This window comes from Mycteria americana, chromosome 6 (assembly GCF_035582795.1).
Source record: "Mycteria americana isolate JAX WOST 10 ecotype Jacksonville Zoo and Gardens chromosome 6, USCA_MyAme_1.0, whole genome shotgun sequence".
Lineage (NCBI taxonomy): Eukaryota > Metazoa > Chordata > Aves > Ciconiiformes > Ciconiidae > Mycteria > Mycteria americana.
Window position 1 is genome coordinate 3901771 of NC_134370.1, and position 18633 is coordinate 3920403.

Sequence of the window (18633 nt, forward strand, 5' to 3'; positions counted from 1 at the left end):
AAGCAATTGTTTCAGCTAGTGAAAGAAGTGTAGCTAGGAAAAACTAGAAAAAGCTGAATATCAGGAAATGCATCATGACAGTAACATGTGTTGGAATGCAAAGTAATCTCCCTTTGAAAGTGGTGGGATCAGCATTGCTTCTGACATTTGAAGCTCGATGAGACAGAACCTAATTTGATCTACAGCATGCCTGGCTTCCAGGGAGGCCGTCTGTATGATCCACTAGATTTTTTCCATCTCTAACTTCTGCGACTCTGTCTTTCTGACTCTCCCTGGGTGATGAAATATCATTATAACCTTTTGAAATAATATATTGGTGCCTGGAGAGCAGGGACTGATTTTCTCATTTGCAAGTGAGAGGCAGGGTGTTAAATTACCATTCCTGTCATTAAACGGATTGAGTAAAAAATTTGATGTGTTTAAAACAGGACATTTTCCCCCTCCCCAAACAAACCGCCTAAGACTTCCCATAGCGGGTGGCTGGGAAGATGAGGGCTAGAAGTTTAAATAACATTCGTCATATTCCCTGAGGCTTGGGTTAGTGGAAGCTGCTTGACACCTGAAAATGTTTCAGCAAATCTGACAGGTAAGCTTCCTGCTGATTTACAGAGGATGAGGAAGCCTGTGCTGTGTCTGTCATAGATCAGGAGGGATAAAACTTGTCCTTCTGGGCCATCAAAGCTTCGACTTGTTAATTTGTCTCTGGGAAATGGGAAAAAAATCCACAGTGCTGACAAACACAGTGACTAAGTACGTAAGTAATTTAACTCAAGAATTGCACTTTTGCATCTTCAGAGAATAGATGAGAAGGTTGTGGTGTTGCTTCAACTGATTTTTTTTTTAATCGTGTCCAGCAGTTGATGCAGTTCTCGATAGCATTTGTTTCTGCCTCTTCATGCAGTGCAAAACATTGATAATCATCTGGTACTGCTGAGCATTGTAGCTGACAACATTTGAAGCTCCAGACACGGTGATGAATTGCACTGTGATATATTAATGTTATTTTGATCCCTGCTCTTTCAGAATTACATTGATCCAATTAGGTTAAGTAGTTTGCCATCTAAATTAATTTACTTTCCTCTATTAATCTCCTGTACTGTGGGTCAAAACCAGAAATGTAAATCAATCTATTACATTGCATATCTTTTGGGGGGAGGTAATTAAATTACCTAATAGATACATATGTTGAATTCATTGTTTAGTATGTTAAACTGTATTGCCATAATCGGAAGTGGTGCACACTCGGTTGTGGAATCTGAGTGCTTGTTACACTTAATTTTCATAACCTTTGAAGAAATGCCTTTACATGACTTGCTGTCCCTGGGTACTAATGCTGTGTGCTTATTCGGCTCTGCAGCTTTTAAGATATTAGGCATTTTGAAAGTAGGGATAACAGCTTCTTTCTCTGCCAGAAATTGTTGGACTCCCTGGTGACACGTGTTGTAGAGGTCCCCAGCCTCTACAGTGTGGAGAAAACCTTTCCTCTGGCCTGCTCTCAGACTAGCGCTAGCACCGTGCATGGCAGGAAAACAGACGTCTTAGCAATGATGTCTTAGTAACTAAACTGAAGGAGTGTTAATGCAAACTCCTGAAAAACTTTCTCATTTTCTTAAAAAGGTCCTTCAGTGGTACATGAAATTTCCATGATTTGAAATCCTACTTTGGCTTCTACGTGGAGGCATACTTTTTATTTTATTAAGTTAGTCCAGTGGTGGGACCCCATCATCTCGGTGCTCTTGCCAGTCTTTTACTACTCACACTGGGAATCCTTATTTTCAGCCGGTATTTTCATCAGGGTAGATAGCAAACTTACATCTTGATGAAACATGCCTGATAGGGACATTGATGACAGCTACACCAGGAATATGTTTACCTGCTATATTTCCTCACTTTAGTAAGTAGAACTGTCCATGAAAGACTCAAATGCAAATGAAGCATTGATGTAAGGGAATGAGATCCAGTGGCCGGAAACTGAACATTGACACAATCAAGCTAGATACAAAATGCAGTGCTTTTACGTTGAGCTCAATTAACTGTTAAAAACTTACCAGGCTTGTGACAGCTTCTTCATCATGAGAGGTCTAGACAAGGGCTCTACACAGTAAGAAAATGGATCTGGTTCCATCACAGTCATAGTACTAGAAGATTAATTCAAGTCAAATGTCCTATGTAATGCAGCAGGTTAGATTGCTGGTCACAGCGCTCCCTTCTGGTATTAAAATCTGCGAATCTATGAAATATTTTCTAAACCTGTGCCTGAGGGTAGAATGAACAGAAGCAGAAGGGTCACCTTTATCATCACTGCTGTCAAACACTTTGGAAATAGCAGAGCACAAAGTGAGTATATTGCTCAATCACTTTGCCCTTCTGCTACATCTGTTACCTTATCCCTTGCCTGTATTTTGTCCCATTAAATAAAAATCGCTCCGGTATCCTATATGAAATCCCATTTCCAAAGAGTAGACAGCAGATCTCTGCTGGCTTCGACAGCAATGGGATTTTACCTTTTGCCTTTACAAAGGTAATGAATGCCTGCTAAGTGCAGAACTTAGTAGTGCTGTTATATAAATAATAATGATAATTAAGAAAGCAGCTGCTCTTTGTGATAACGAGACAGTAGGAAACATGGATACAGCACACTTTCTTTCAGGCAGGCCTTCCAGAGGCTGCAGGCATAAGAGGTGAGATAAACGTAGGTGTCAAGTGCCATCTGAGACACCACAGGGTGTTTGAGGTGTCCCTACGGAGCTGGTTGGTGAAACATATAGAGTATCTAAATCAACACTAGATGCTTGGTTGGGCAACCAAATCCTGCCCTAGGTGTGGTGGCTGGCTGAGATCCACAGCAGCTCCTGTATAACCCACCAAATGCTGCAGTGTTTTAACATTCGGTACCTATTAATATGCTAATATTTCCCACAAGCTGAAAAATGTAAAGTGAGAATCTGTGCTTAAACACTCATTGTGTTGGGGCTTTGCTATCTTCATCTTTTTATGTTGCTGTTTCCTTCTTCTTTTTTCTTTTCTTTTTTTTGGTCTTGTTTCATTCAGCGTTCTTTTTCTTCTACCTTAAGATAAAGGCTTTTAAAGATGAGTTTTCTCTCTAATAAGTGCTTGTAACAGTTCCTAGCCCAACCGGGTCCTGATCGTGACTGAGCCATTGGATATCAATGTGGTGCAAATAAACCAGTAATGAAAATGAAATGTTTGTTCATGTTCTAGTTTTAATGTTTATACAAAGTGCAAGAAATGCGTACCGAGACTGTGTACTAGTTCACACTAGTATATAGGCAAGAGTGCAGCATTAAACCAGCTTTAAGTAAAAGAAAGGGCCTGGTTTCTTCAAATGAACAACCCAAGGGAGAAAGGCTTCATTGTGAAACTCTATGCCAAAGATTTTCAATAGTCTGAACTCTCCGTTTTTCTGAAGGTGATGGTGGCATTTATCTTTGGTTTCTTCTATATTGTGCTTTTGCATTTCACTAGAATGTTTGTCAAAACTCAAGCACATTTGTGTTGAGGAACATAGCTTAACACCTACGTTAGGAGTCAATGTGAATATGTGTTCTTCCTTCTGGCCTGGTCAGAAATGCTCTTTAGATAAGAAGTTGAAAAACAGATCAATAGCAAGACTTTTCTGTAAAAAAGGCAGATGCTACTTTCTCTGTTCCATGAGTTTACTACAAAAAGAAAAGTTTTCATAGTTGTCACACACATGTCCCTCTCCGGAGATTTCTGGAAAATGGTAATTGCAAGTCAAAATTTTTTATATCATTGCCAAAGGCAGGAAGTGAAGCGTGGAGAGAATGAGAACAAAATGTCTCATCACAGACATGGTCTTTCACCGTCTCTTGATACATCATTTGGAGTCGTTAGATTTCCATTTGTGAATATCCTTTTCAGATGATCAGAATAAATCCAGTACTCTAACTTCTGTAATGTTCGTGTAGTGTTTTTCCTTGAGTGTCAATGGAAGAAGTTGGTTTCATTTACTGAGAGCTAAACTAGTCTTTGGGTGGCCACTTGCTGATGAATACAACACATCATATAGTAAAATAAGTAGCACAGGGAAAACATTTTCCTTTTCCACAAACCGCCGTTACTTAACAATACTCCAAATGTCTAGATTTCAGATTTAATATAAAATGTGTTGAAAATTACATGGAAGATTCAATACTGAGATGCGCTGGCATGCAGTCCTCATTTGGAACTGAAAGCAGTCTGGAAACTTGTAGGCTTTGCACAATTAACGAAGGAAGTGTTCATGTACTGCAGCTTCAGTATTTGGAGTTATATTTTTCCTTATTTCGCACACAGCCCCAGTAGTGATTCTATCATTAATGCTTGGCTTTGATCACTATCTCAAACGGGACCGCTAAAGGACAAAGTCAAGGTGATGTGGCCTTAATATTATGTCTGCTCTATTTTTTTCAGGGGCCTGTTAGCCAGCAGTTTCACAGAAACACATTATTTGAAAGACGGCACTGATGTGGTTCTCGCACGCAATTACACGGTAAGGTTGCTGTTTCGTGGGTAGATGATGCTTCATCGTTAAAACCCAAAGTGCTCTCTGCCGGGATCTGAGCCATGGGATGAAACAGCTCGATGTGTGATCTTTTTTTATTGTTGCCTTCAGTACCTTTTTGACTGCTGTGATCCTACACATGAATTTTTAGAGAGAGACTTTAAAGGCAAGCTGTGGGGTTTTAACCAGGTGACTTTTAAAATCTGTAAGATTTATTCAGCTTCTTGGAAATATATCCATTAAAGTTTTATAATAAATGCAGCCATTGTTGATCAGTTATGGAGGAAAGTCCTGGTTCAGTTAGGAAGAAAGCCCTAAATATCTGATTTCCATAGTGCAGAAGCTCACATGAGAGGTTTGAAGGCTTGGGTGTCTTTCTGCGCTGGGGAAGCCATGGCTGGGGTTTGGGAGAGGGGGCTGGTTGTTTGGGTTTATTTTTTTAAACCAGATCATAAGACTGTTATGGATATACTTTATACATATATATACATGTATGTATGTATCTGTATATTTATGTGTATGTGTATATATATATAAAAATATGGCTAATATGATCCTCGTTAAAATCAGGAGTTAAAAACTGCTTTTTATAAATAAAAAACACTTTAAGGCAGTAATGTTTTTGTCTGCTGACAGTATGAACGCCTTAATTAGAAACAGTGCAGCAAGCGCTTTTAATTACAAAGTTTATCTTTTATCAGCCTAAGTCCTATAAAGTATTTGTTATGTTACGTTACTCATTTATTGACGCTGTCAGAAGAGGCATCGTGCTTTGTGTTCCCATCCATAATGGGCTTTGCTGGTATCAGTGAAAGGCATTATTTCTATGCATAATGTCTTACTTCTGAAAAAGCATCTTCATTATAGCCCCAGACCTCCCAAGTAAAGCAATCATTTTGAAAGCTTTCAGTGTTTTCTTTTTTGCTGGATGCTCGTATCGTCTTCAAAATCAGCTTAGTAGAAAACAGTCATTTGTTTTAGAAACAGGAAGGCTGTATAGACTCCTCGAGGAAGTAAAAGGAAAGGAATGAAGCACACAACTCTTTGACAGATTAACCTACATTAACATGAATATCTGTACAGCTAATGATAGCTAGGCTTTCCCCTATTAAAAAAAAACCAAACTGTTTTCATAATGGCAGTAAGTCATGATTAATACTGACAGGACATTTTCCTGCCTAAAATATTTTTTGAGAGATGAGTGAATTCATTTTTCATTAAATGCTCCAATATGGTTTAAAAAAGATAAGTCTCTGTGATTTTATTTTTATATCTCTTCTTCACTGAGGACATCAATATAGTCTGTAGCTGAAACCAAATCCTATTTCCCATTGAAAAGTTGCTTAGTCAAATTCTGCTTGGAGGTCAGACCAAGTCGGGTTTGTGGAGCTGTCGTGTGGGAGTTCCTCTGGCACACGAGTCAGCGTCCAGGTTATTTGTCTGGTTTGTAGCACTGGAGAATTTGCAGTTGTCAAAAGCTGGTATTTATTAAATGATCTCAGGTAAGGGTAGAGTACTGTTTTACATATGACAACTCAGCCGTGCTAATTAGTTGGGTTTAGGGGGTCATCCATTTATATATACTAGTTTACAGGAATAAAAAGATTTGATAGGAGAAAAAAAAATCCTGCAGTTCAGTGGAGTTACTGAGCTAGAAATCAATTTTCTACCAGTTAAATTGCAGGCCATGGTCTGATAAGTTTACATTTTTGGTATTGAACTTTGGCATCATATAGCATGTGGATCTCAGAGAAGTTGTGAAATGGGCCACAACAAGGAGCTCAAAGTTAATAAAATGACAAGTAGTGTGTCGAGAGGGAAAGAAATCAGGACGTTTGCTGTAATTCACTCTTCGATAAAGACAGCTAGGCTGCAGCAGCCTGTGTGGGACAAGATATCAGCTTGCCCTCCCCTTTTCGCTGAGGACTGTGCTTAACACTGGTGATGCTAAACCCCAAAGACTGGCTTCTTAGGAGCTCTGAACTGCACCTCTGCCTTATACTTAGGTGACAAGAATAAAACTACTTTATTTTTGGTTTTAGACTGTTTCAGGGTCACTGTATGAGAGTCAGTGCTGAGGTGGGGGGTGTTGTTTTTTCTTGTCTTGTCAACTGGATGCATATAACTGATAATATTAAAGTGAAATAGTACACTCGCGCTGAAAAATTTAATGTCCATAGCAATGGAGAGTGAAGCAACCACCCCCCAAAAATTCAGTCTATGACTTCCTCCCTTTTATTGTGGCTTTATCCTTGCTAATGTGTTACTGACTCTTTATGAGTACTGATGATAAAAATACCCAAGAGTAAAACACTATTACCCTGTTTCTGTCATTTCTTTCACTGAGAAGAGCTACTGAGATTTGTATTTAACAAGTCAGATGTTGCTGTTCAGTTGCTCGTGTTGGAAATACAAATGCTCTAAACAAATATTTTTCATGCTATAACCTTATTTGCAGAAAATTCATATCTGAATTATTCCATCTTGCCCAGCATTTTCATGGCTATTGCTTTCTTTAACAAAATCAAGGTGGTCTTTAGAAGTCTGCTGTGTGAGGCTTTGTAAGTGAAAACCATGCCCCAACACTGAAAAGGTTAATTAATGCAGCTAGACGGATGTGAATGAACCAAGTAATAAAAAGGCACAGTGAGATGACAGGTTGAAACATGAGTGATAACTTTCCTTTGCGCTAATAAGATAGGAACCTTTTACAGCAGTGTTTTCAGTTTCCAGGTGGCATTCAAAGGAGCCATGAGAAAAGAAATGCTGGACGTGACACAATCATTGCTTTCCAGCCAGTCACATAATTGGGAATGTAATATAACCTTTAGTCAACAATAAAATTAACCTTGATTCCAGACAGAGATGTGTATGTGCTGAGAAAGTACCTCTGTTGTGGGTGCCTTTTGCTAGCAGTGAATTATTAAGGAAATACAATAACCTAGCTGCAAAATGAAATTGGATTGTTGCCTCTCAAAATAGAAGACCCTCTTATTCTTGCTTGTTCTTAATAACATGCAGCCACTCAGTTGGGTAATTCAATAAAAGGTTTCCTTTCCAACCTGTTTCCCTTCCCCTTCGTTTGCTCTGCGATTTTTTTCAAGCTATGGGGTTGGGATTGGCTTTTTTTATACTTCCCTTTATACATAGCTACCTCCTATAGACATAGGTAGATGTAAATGAACTGAAATAAAAATGTGTGTGTCTATAGAAAATGCATCAGCTGATTTGTTCATCTGATTGATTTTATAAAATATTCCATATTGTAGCTTTAAGTAAAATAACACAGAAAAAGGTTGTCAGTCATGCAATTTAAATACCGTTGACCCTCTTTAAGAAAAAATAAACCACAAAACAACAACAACAAATCCCCTCCACCACCACCCCAAAGTCTGGGGTTTAAAAACACCCAAGGTTTCCGCTGAGGATCCCTTTGGACTGTTAAGTAGAGTGAATATTTAGTGGGGCAGGAAAGGTGCTGTCAGTGTGCTTCTGAAAGAAATTGAAAAGAGCTTCGAAAACCATGAGAAAACAGGAGAGCGAAGAGCTTTTATGATGACTGAAATGTTTTCTCTTTTTTGCAATCAGGGTCACTGCTATTACCACGGCAATGTACGAGGGTACCCCGACTCCTCGGTCAGTCTCAGTACCTGCTCTGGACTCAGGTGAGCCAATACTTCAGTAATACTTGAGCTCCTTAAGAAGCCATGCTAGTACTCGTTGAGTTTTTGGTTTGCCTTTTAATGAATGTATCAATATCCGTTTTTCAAATATTCGTACAATCTCTGTAAAAATATTTTCCCTCTAGTTCTAGCTCTGAAGAGAAAAAAAGAAATCGATAATGCAATTTGGGGGTTTTCCATGACGTCCCTTCCCTCTTGCTGCCCATCCTTCTCTAACCCTTCTGCAGCAGTGCGGTGCTTGGCACATTTTTGGGCTGGCAGTGCCCGGTGGCCCTCCGGTCCTCCTTGTCCTCCAAGCTGTTTCACCGGTGATGGCAGGACTGCTTTGCAGCTGCGAACTCGTGCATCGTCCAGCAGCTTCATCATTAGGAGAGATTGCTTTAGAAATATGGCTGTGGGGCTCAATAAATTGCGTTCACGGCAGGTATGATGCTCAGCATCAGGATTTTAGGTACTTGTTAACAGAAGAGTAGCAGATCCACGTTGCCGAAGACCAAACCTTTTCTGAGTTTGAGAAAGGAACAGGCTGACAACATTTTAAATACACAATGGACACAGTTCAGGAAACAATTATCTTCCTTACTTGGACAACCATAGACTGGTATTTACTCACAGAGCTGTTCCAAATCACAGTAATTAACTGTAAATTGGCTCTAGTGTTCTCCCTGGAAAACCCGGTTTTCCTGTCAGATTTCCAGCTGCCTCAACCTTTTCTGGGTTTGTTTACTTTATCTACAAACAGCATGAGTAGCTGGAGTCTTTTTCCCTTGATTTTGCATTTTGTGCAATAGTGGTATTATCAAGGCTTTTATAACGGAGCTCTGGGACAGAGAACAGCAGAGGGAGCAAACAGTTTGTAACCAGGACCCCTCTCCCTGTCAGAGGGACCCGTTTGCTGTAGTGGATGGGATTCCTGTGGCTCATTCCCACACGGAGAGGGGTTTTATGGGTGCTTCGGTATGTATCTGGCATCTTCCACAAGTTTACGCCAGTTAACCCCTTGCATGGACCACGGCAATCTGCGTTCACCAGTCGTTCTCGCAGTCTGTAAAAATATAACGCAGTGCTCGCAGTATTTTAGTTAAAGGGATTGCATTGCTGCAAGGTCCACAGGGGAAATTTGCACTGTGCGGGACGGGGTCTGCACCAATGTCTTGTTCCAGAGCTACCTAAGAAATGAAGAGCTCTCAAGAGAAATTATTCTTCTCCATATTAAAAGCATTTTCTTTCTTCTCTAATGTGCTCTTTTTACAATTGTTGAGCTCACAGGGTCGTTTCCCAGTTTTAGGTACTCAGGTATGTCAAGGCAACATCTGCTGGCAGTGACATTTTTCTCTCATCCGGCACTATCACAGATAAATCCCCAGAGTACAAGCTGGCGGTATTAGGCTCCTTCCCCATAGGAAAAGCGGAGCAGCATCTTTTTCAGTACAAGTTTTCATAAGTTTCCCTGACAACACATGTTTTGCTCTAGCAGGAGAACAACTGAGGATGTATCTCAGTATCCGTGCCCATTTAGCTGCTGCATTCACTGCTGAGGTTGGTTAAGAGACTATCCGTGAGTGATAACAGTTTGTGATAAGGGTGCTTGTTGACTTACTCCATAAAACTCATTTCACAGCCTGATAGCCAATAGTAATAACTTCCAGTCATTAGCTGTGCTTGATCTGAGCCAGTGATGTCTATTTGAAAGGTTTCATAATGCACTGTTAGCTCCTTGAACCATCCAGGCCTTCTCCTTAAGACTGGTTAGGAATAAAAGTCCAGGTGGTGTGAAATCCCAAGTAGCTGCACTGAGGTCCTAGAGAGCTAAGCATCTTCCAGAATCAGGCCCACAGGTCACCGTATACCTCTACCACCCAGACGTTATTGTGGCAATGCATCCCTTGAGAATTTAGGTGGAAAGATCTAGGTGAAGATGTCCCTGCTCATGGCAGGGGGGTTGGACTAGATGACCTTTAAAGGTCCCTTCCAACCCAAACCATTCTGTGATTTACCACACGTGATCCAGTCTGAAATAATATAAGGAGAAATAGGACAGTTCAAAACTACTTCATGGCTTACTTTGCTGGCAACTTTACTGGTATTACAGCTTGAAAGGAGAGGAAAGGGAAGGGGAAGGGAAAGAAAAGGAAAGGGAAAGAGAAAGGGAAAGGGAAAGATGCCGTACTTGCCCACCAACTTGCTGGAGTAGGGATTCTTGGTTTTCCATGGCATGATAAAGACTGCAAGCTGCAAGGGTAAAGACATAAGGCATCGTGTGGCCATGGAGCCCCGGCTGAGGACAGTCCCTGGGGCAGCCGTTTCACTTGCAGCGACCGGTGGAAGGAAAGACTGGCCTCGTTCTCAGTCTGTTCCTGGCTTTGTGACAGTTTCTAAGTGAATTGGACAAATCTCTCTGTCTCAGTTTCTCCATCTGTGAAATTCATTTAATGATTCTTACCTACCCCACACAGCTGTTGCATGGAGCTAAGGTTTAAGTGTCTGAAAAACATCTAATGAAAGGAAGTGCAAGCTGTTAGCTTACTGAAATCTCAGAGCATGAATATCCTCCCACGCCTACGAGACAGGCACCTTGGGCATTGTGCCAGGTGTGGATAGGTAGGGACTGTGTCTTTTCCCCTAGATTAGGAGAGTTCATTAAAAGACATGAAACTAGTCATAAAGGATAGGTTCCACATTTTAGCATGCTCTGAAGCCTGAGTGCTCAGCAGTAGTCAAAGAAGCAAAAAGGATCATAGGAATTACTGAGACAGAAATAGAGGATAGAACAAAACCCCTCATTACCACTTTATAAATCCATAGTGCACTCGCATCTTGAATTCTGCATGCAGTTCTTGTTTTCCCCTCCCCATCCCCATCTCAGAAAAGGAAGCATTATATCCAGAAAACGTACAGAGAAGGGTAAAAATTATGATCAAAGGTATGGAACAGCTTTTATCCAAGGAGAGAAAATAGACTAGGATTTGTCACTTTTGAAAGGAGATGACGGAGAAAAGCGGTATGATGAAACGAGGTTGAACGTCATGCTGAAGAGGGGACAATTGCTGAATATTTTTCATAACCCCAAAATTCGGAGACATCAAATCAAACTTTAGAGCAAAGGAAAGTACTTTTTTGTTCGCCACATAATGAAGCTGTGGAGCTCACTGTCATGGGTGGGTATTGATGTAAAAAGTGTCAGTAGGTTCAAAAAAGATGAGACAACTTTGGGAGGGGAGCTGGGGGAGCCTCTCCAGGGCTGTCAAACCCAAAGGTTCCCTGACAGTCATGCTGTCAGAGCTGGGGCTACCAACTGGGGTGTGCTTGTTATGTTCTTATATCTCCCCCCTAAGTATCTGCTGTTGGCCAGGGCCAGAGACAAGGTGCTGGGCTGGAGCAACTTTGCTCTGACCGAACACAACCATCAAGTAAGAACTTACAGCCCCATGGTTGAGCATTTGAGATGTGTTATGAGCTTGTAAATATAACATGATTAGTCTATGATGAGCTACAGGATGAATACAGTGTGAAATCTGCAAACTGAGACAGGTTTGACTCGTTTACATTTTTCAGGCAGATAGAGGGGGTGAGATGTAAAGGTAAGTGAGAAGTAGACCCAGCTCTTTTATACACGGACACTCACGTATTCCAGCTATGTTACGTCCTCTCAGACATAACATTCGAGTGCCTCACTTCATATAGGATTACAATCGCATAAATAGTTGGATTGCCACTGATAGCTGCCCAAAATGCAGGTTAGAGGAGAATATAATCATGCCATAATCTGTATCCTGCTGGCTCCTTCGGAGGAGGAAGAGCTGAATGGCAGAGAGGAGACGGTAAATGCTGAATGCACGAAATGGGAACAATGGGTAATCAGGATTTCCCGTGCTTCCATCTGGATAAGAAAGCCAATTAGACTGTCAAAGCTTGTGGGAAGGTGAAGGTACGACAAAGTCAAGTCGTTTCCTTCCTGTCCTCAGGAAATACCCTTCTGTTTATCTAGCTCAGAGGCTCTTCAAATTTTTAGCAAATAATTTTGGCCTGTAGCCACCACACACATCTTCTGTGATAAATTTGTATAGACTTGAATGATTTTTCCCCTGTTCCTTTCTCTGCAAGTGCAGAACCTAGCAAATACACACAAAAACGCAGCCTGAAGAAGAGCACAATCTCCATGGTCCAGGGGCTGGCAGAGGATGCTGGCACGGGGACGTGCAGCTGCAAAGGCATCCGCAGTGACCCCTCTGGTGGGGCGAGCTTGAGAGGTGCCCTCAGAAATGCCTTGGTAGTTTAAGGATACAAATCTCACAGGAAGCCTTTTCTTTCTGAAACAGCAAAATGCTCTTGAAAATCCTAAGAATCCCTCAGAGTTACCCAATCGCTCGATAATAAGCCCATTCACACATACAAAAAGTATTCAGTCATTGTCCAACCTCAGCAGCGACTGAAAGATGCTGTGTCTACAGTGACAGTGATGGGGATAAGGCTCCAGAACTGAATAGACAGTCATTTTTAATGGGATTACATAGTTACGCTACACGAGGCCGCCAATACTAGAGCCATCCATTTTTCAAATGGTCTGGCTGAACTGCCTGCATCCCAGACACAGTCAGCTGAAGAAGGGATTTAAATATGACACTCCAGACATCAACTATTAAAAAAAGGCATGGGAGTAGGAAACCAGTGAGAAAAAAGTTTAAATTCCTCATGACTCCTCAAGCATGATCTCCTCACAGAAGGGGAGATTTCATCCAAAAAAGTTAGGAGAAAATCCCAGTTGAGAAAAGCACCGGTTTGGATGTGTGCTTTTTCCCCATACTTTCTGAAGAGCTTTTAGTTGATATAACCATCTCGCATGGTTTGTAAGCTATCTGACCGTGAAACTACTGGAAGTTTTTGAGCTTAGTGTTAGAAAGCATTCAGCTTCTGGGGTTTCATAGCTTCTGTATTCTGGCTGTCCAAGTGGGAAGCAGCCCCTGGCTCACGATCACCTCTGTGAGCTGAGATGAACGTGGTGTCCGTTCTTTGGCAATTGTGTGCACGCTGTCCCCAGGTGCACAGTAATCCCCCAGGCAGCACTGCTCCTGCTAGGACAAGCTGGGAGATGATCTGTACCCAGCTGTTTGAGCCTGCCCCTTCTCCGTCAAGTCTGTGTCTGACAGCACTTAATTTAAAAAAAAAAAAAAACAAACTAAAACTATTTTAATACATTTTTTGACTTGAAAAAGCATCCTGTGAGCCTTAACGTGACGTTCAAGTTTGAATCAAGCCTTCTTTTATTGTAATGCCGTTTGCTGCACAGTGCTGTAAGATGTGCTCGCTAAATTTGCACAGATGCCAACGTCTCTTTCCTTCGTCATTTTTCTCTGCTTTCCTTCGTCTCTCTTGTCATCCTCCCAGTTGAGCTCACATGTGACACTTTCTCTGATAACACAATTACTGTTTCTTGCAACCCAAATGCTGGACATGAAATTGCATTATCACTTTCAATTCAAGTAACTCCCCGCTTAAATTCCAGGCATCAAAGTTGCAGACCAATATGCATTCGCTCTGGACAAATCTGTCTTGCACTGAGAAAGGATTAAGTGAGTGCTACAGTAGTCTCTGGGTATGACTACATTTTAGACACTGTGCTATAGAATATATTTTCAGGTTAATGAAAGGCATTGGCTGGAATAAAACGTATTTGACTAATGACGTGTCTGCGTGAGAACACCTCTACCACTACTGCAATACGTAAAACCAATAATGCTACTGCTTTAACCTCCCTTTGAGATGTTGCCCTTTGTTGATTTGGGTCAGGCTTGTTATTTTAATGGAATCCTGCTGTAGTCTAATAGTGTAGTCTAACAGGAGCTGGTGGAAGGCCAGGGCTTACGTAAAGCTGATAAGGGGGATTCCGACTGGAAAGCAGAACATCTAAACAAGAATTACTGTCCTTGGGAGTAAAGCACATCCTGGAGAAATATGTAAGCTAATTAGGATGTTTTGGGAACCATCTGAAACTACTAGTAGAAGTGTGATGAGAAGCACCCTCACGCGAACTGTCCTCATTATAATACTAAAAGTCAGACCCCTCAAGCTGGGGACCCCGGCCCAAGCAGAGACCCCTCTCCCTTGAGCGTGCGCAGAATATTAAAGTAGCGCTGTAGCTTTAAGTTGAAATAAGAGGAATGTAGACCGATAGAAATCTGCTTTGTGTAATTACTTATGCATATGCATAACTAGACTGTATAAATACTGTACCTGTACGACCGAACTTGGTGCTAGCTTTGTGGAGCTGCCACCTAGCACCCATCTCTGCACAGACATGAAATAAAAATACCTCCGCCCTGGGTGTGTATCGGCGTCTCGCACAGCGGGTGAACGACCTCACGCTTGTGGGGTAACACTGATGTGCAGTATAGTAGGATGATGGTATTACTTGAGTCTTGTGTGATGCTCTTCATCGGTAGATAATTATTGCGTGTGATTACTAAAATTTACCCTATTTTAAAGGTGGGGAACCGATGCAGAAAGAGGAGAATTGCCTGTCCAAAGCTGCCCAGGGGCAGTGGTGGAGACAGGAGTACTTCTGTTTCTGGAGTCCAGCTCCCATCCTCTGTATTTCCCAGTCCTTTAAAGTTAAAGAATGACCAAAAGATTTGGAAAATATCTAGAGATCACCTAGCTCATTAGAAAAACAGTCCACAGATCATCTTGTTCATTTATCCCAATGGTATTAATCTGCAACTAATTAAAACAGACTAAAAGTGAAGTTTTCATTCACTACTACATTTTTCTTCCTCTTTTCTTTGTTTGCCTGCTTACTTGCCTGGGAATTTGTTACACAAAGTCCTGAGAATGTAGAATTGATAAGAAAAATAAATAAAAATGCCCTGTCACTTTACGGATCACCTTCTGATATCACGCATGTTGAAGAACACTGCGGTGAGTAACTGCTGCACCTCCGTCATGAGCATCATGAGAACAACGCTCCAGGGCCACAAGGCTCCAATTCTGTTATCTATTCACCTAAAATTCTCGTTGAAATAGGTGGTACAGCTGTGGGATTGGTCCCTTTACTTTGGAAGCTGTAGCATTAATTATGAAATGAAGGTCCTGTAGGTTTTTAGGTGGCACATGAGTACCGCGGTCTTTTGCTGTGTCTGTGGGCAGAGACAGACTTAATGTGAATATGTGGTGTGTAAGCATGACAGCCCTCTGTAGTCTAATTAATTTCTTACAAACCGAAAACATCTACATTCCTCTTCCAGTGGTAATAGAGCTTTTTATTATTATTGTTTAGAAATGAGTATAACTTTGAGCTTCATTAAAACCAAATGTTTAATTGCATTCATGGATATCAGATTTATTGATTTACTTAACTTTCCCTGTACAGTACAGCAGAATAATATATAACAGTTTCATATAATGCTGTCCTAGCCAAGTTTTACTTCAGCATCACAATTTCTCAGACAAGTATGCGTTGATGGTTTATGTTGGCAGGGCCTTTGCTTCTGCTGACAAGTTGGAAAAGAAAAATCCCATTTATATTTTGAGATTTCCTAAAGCCTGTTGATTTATGAAATACGACTGGCCTTGCATTAGGTTTTGTTTTGGTTTTTCTTTTTAAGAGAAAAAAAATCACATTTGACTTTATCGACAACTTAAAAAGTGGAATTATTCCATGAAATTGCATTTCCCTAATTGAGAGATTCCTGGCAAGTTAAACAGCAATTAATAACAAATTAATTATTTAAGTTATGTTTTAATTTCTTTTTCTTTGAGATGGAGAGAGTTCTCCCATCATAGGCCATCTCATATACACATTCCCCATGTGTCCATATGGCATATAATGGCATAGGGTCGGCAAATACCAATGAGTCCTTCATGTTTAGAGCTGATTAGCAGCAATGTGGATGTGGTTTATTGGTGCTGAGCACCAGACGTGAGCAGGATTCAAACCCTGTTGAGAGGGAGAGTAAAATATTAGCTGAGGCTCAAGACCACACTGAAGCTGCTTCCAGTTGGCTTGGAGCCTGTGAACTGATGTCTGGACATGCTATATGGTACAGATTTTTTTTTTTTTCCTCCCTGTCTGCTACCAGTGATGAAAAGGACAGCCCGATAGTTTTAGATAGGGGTTGAATTGTCTCTTGTCTTTCCTGCCGGGCTCATTTGCAAGATCTTTCTGACTTCCCAGCATTGGTATGGTTTGGGCTGGGGAAAACACGGATGCCATGAATTAGATACCTGGAGACCAAAAAATATATACTTTATATTGCATTTTTCCCAAATATTTATAAGCTTGGGAATTCTGGTAGTCTTTTGCCTGGTAGAGTTAATGGTAGAAATCCCACGGATTTCAGTAGAAGTTGGTCTTAAAGAATAGCCACTTCTCAAGTACTCGCAGAGTTGCTGAAATCCCTTTGGGGTTCCTTGTATAATTTTTGGTTGGGGATCTGTAGTTTAATATACTGGCTATTTGCCACATTGGAAAACATCATATTATTTAACATTAATGCCTCCTGAAAAATGGAAAAGTTGCACCATATTGTTCTTCGGGGAACAAAGGCTGACTCAGGAGTGTGGGAGAACCATGTTCAAGAGGAAGACACAGCAATGGTGTAGGAGTAACAGAGGCTTTTTTGAAACACCTGACAAAAGTGGAAGGAAAAAGTAGTTATGGATTTATTTTATTTGCATCAAATTCTTAGTACTGAATGACTGGTAGGTATTGTTCATCTAATCCTGCTACACCAAAAAAAGAAAGAAACTATAGCTTTTGACTAGTTACATTTTTAAAGTCCTGTGCTTGGCACTGATCGATGGGAGAAAAAATGCAATTGTAGGAAAAGAAAATTAGTCAAAATCAGAGAGCTGGCCAAGAAAATTCATATTTTATATTCATTATCTTATTACAGATGGTCACAAGCCAAGTGCTGATATCCTGTAGGCAGCACTCAAAGGATAAGTGTGCATTAAATGAAAAATATATTTTCCTTTACGCCGAATCTGCAGGGTTTTTTTACCATGGGATTGCTTCATATGCAAAGGTGGAACTGTTCTTAAAGGCTTATGCTGTCACTTGGGATGGGAGTCTCAGTGGCAAGTTGAATAGGCTGCCCTGGCTCTGGCGTGCGCAGTAGAAAACAAAATTAATCACTCTGGTATCTGATCATTTGTCCATATCCTCTGCAGCTAAAGAAAATGAAGGGTAAAGAAATGGTTATTTAGTTATTTTAGACAGTAGCTGGGTATACAAGGGGCACATTGGAAACCTGGCATTGATGTGACATGTTTTGGCTATGAACACTTGACAACAAGATGCTGGCTTTAAAAAAAAAAAAGAGAGAGAGAGAGTTACCCAGTTAAAGGATACTACTAAGTCTCTCCCTTTCTAGTGTAAATAATTAAAGAAAATTATTTAAGTCTATATTTTTTAAGTTAATTTTCTAAGCAGGATTAAGTTTAACAGTAAAAATAAAACCCTTCATGGTTTTATGTTGGTTTTGAGTTGTCAGTAAAGGGAGATGGTCAGGCTGGCCCATTTCAAACAGTGACTAATGGACTTCTGCCTCCATTGCTGGTTCCAGCTGCCTCCAAAATTAAATGATTAATTGCACAAGGGAAAGACAACGATCCTTATTTGATTGTGCTGATTACAGAGTTGCTGATTATCGGAGTAAAGGGAATATGTTGTCCTAGTTTCCTAAATTCTTCAAGGAACAAGGTAGATCTGAAAATAATTTAGAACTGTAGGGTGTAAGGTTACTCAAATCATGGGGTGACCTGCTCGGAGGTCTCTCATATGTCATGCACACTATAGTGTATCCTAGCTGTAGCTACAAGGGTTGCTGTGATAAATCAGTCCTGCTTTTCCAGCTGTGATCCATCATACATAGCATGCCTGTGCGATGGGTAACTAATATATCTTACCTGATTTGCCAAGGGTACTAAGGAAGCAAGAAATGAATTATCAGACCCCGATTCTTGGTTCAGATCAGTAAAGCAGGCTCCGGCAAATGCTGTCGCACAGCCTTTTTAATATCATGGGTTTCCAGTCTGTTTTTTTTTCTCTTGGACTTCTGGCTGTTCTAGTTAACAGTAAAACGGTCATCTGTTGGCTTGGCTGAACTGATGTTAGTGCTGTTTTGTAGCAAAACTGTGCAGCCAGCTTGGAATGAAAATTTCAGCTAACTGGTTAGGAGGTCAACGACTTTCAGTTTCTTCATCATATCTTGCTAAGAATAGAATAGCTAGGGCAGCCTTTTCCTAATAATTTTACTTTTTATTTTAAAATCAGTCTTTATGGTGTCATTAACCAGCTTCTGGGTCCTTCATCTTTTTCCTTTTTTTCTTTTTTAACTTTCTGCAGAGGAATTGTATAGACACATGTGTCGGTCTCACAATGGTTGTAGTATCTTACCTTTCCTGCAGTACAGACAGAAATAAAAA

At 40.7% G+C, this 18633-nt stretch overlaps 1 protein-coding gene across 3 annotated transcripts in view; it reads left to right on the plus strand.

The window, feature by feature from the left end:
• Positions 1 to 18633, plus strand: part of ADAM12 (ADAM metallopeptidase domain 12) — a 188676-nt gene that overhangs the window by 101822 nt on the left and 68221 nt on the right. For all 3 annotated transcript variants that reach the window (XM_075504351.1, XM_075504350.1, XM_075504352.1), the window contains 2 exons: positions 4435 to 4513; positions 8114 to 8190. In XM_075504351.1, the coding sequence (XP_075360466.1) occupies positions 4435 to 4513; positions 8114 to 8190 (156 nt within the window). The remainder of the gene's footprint in view (positions 1 to 4434; positions 4514 to 8113; positions 8191 to 18633) is intronic.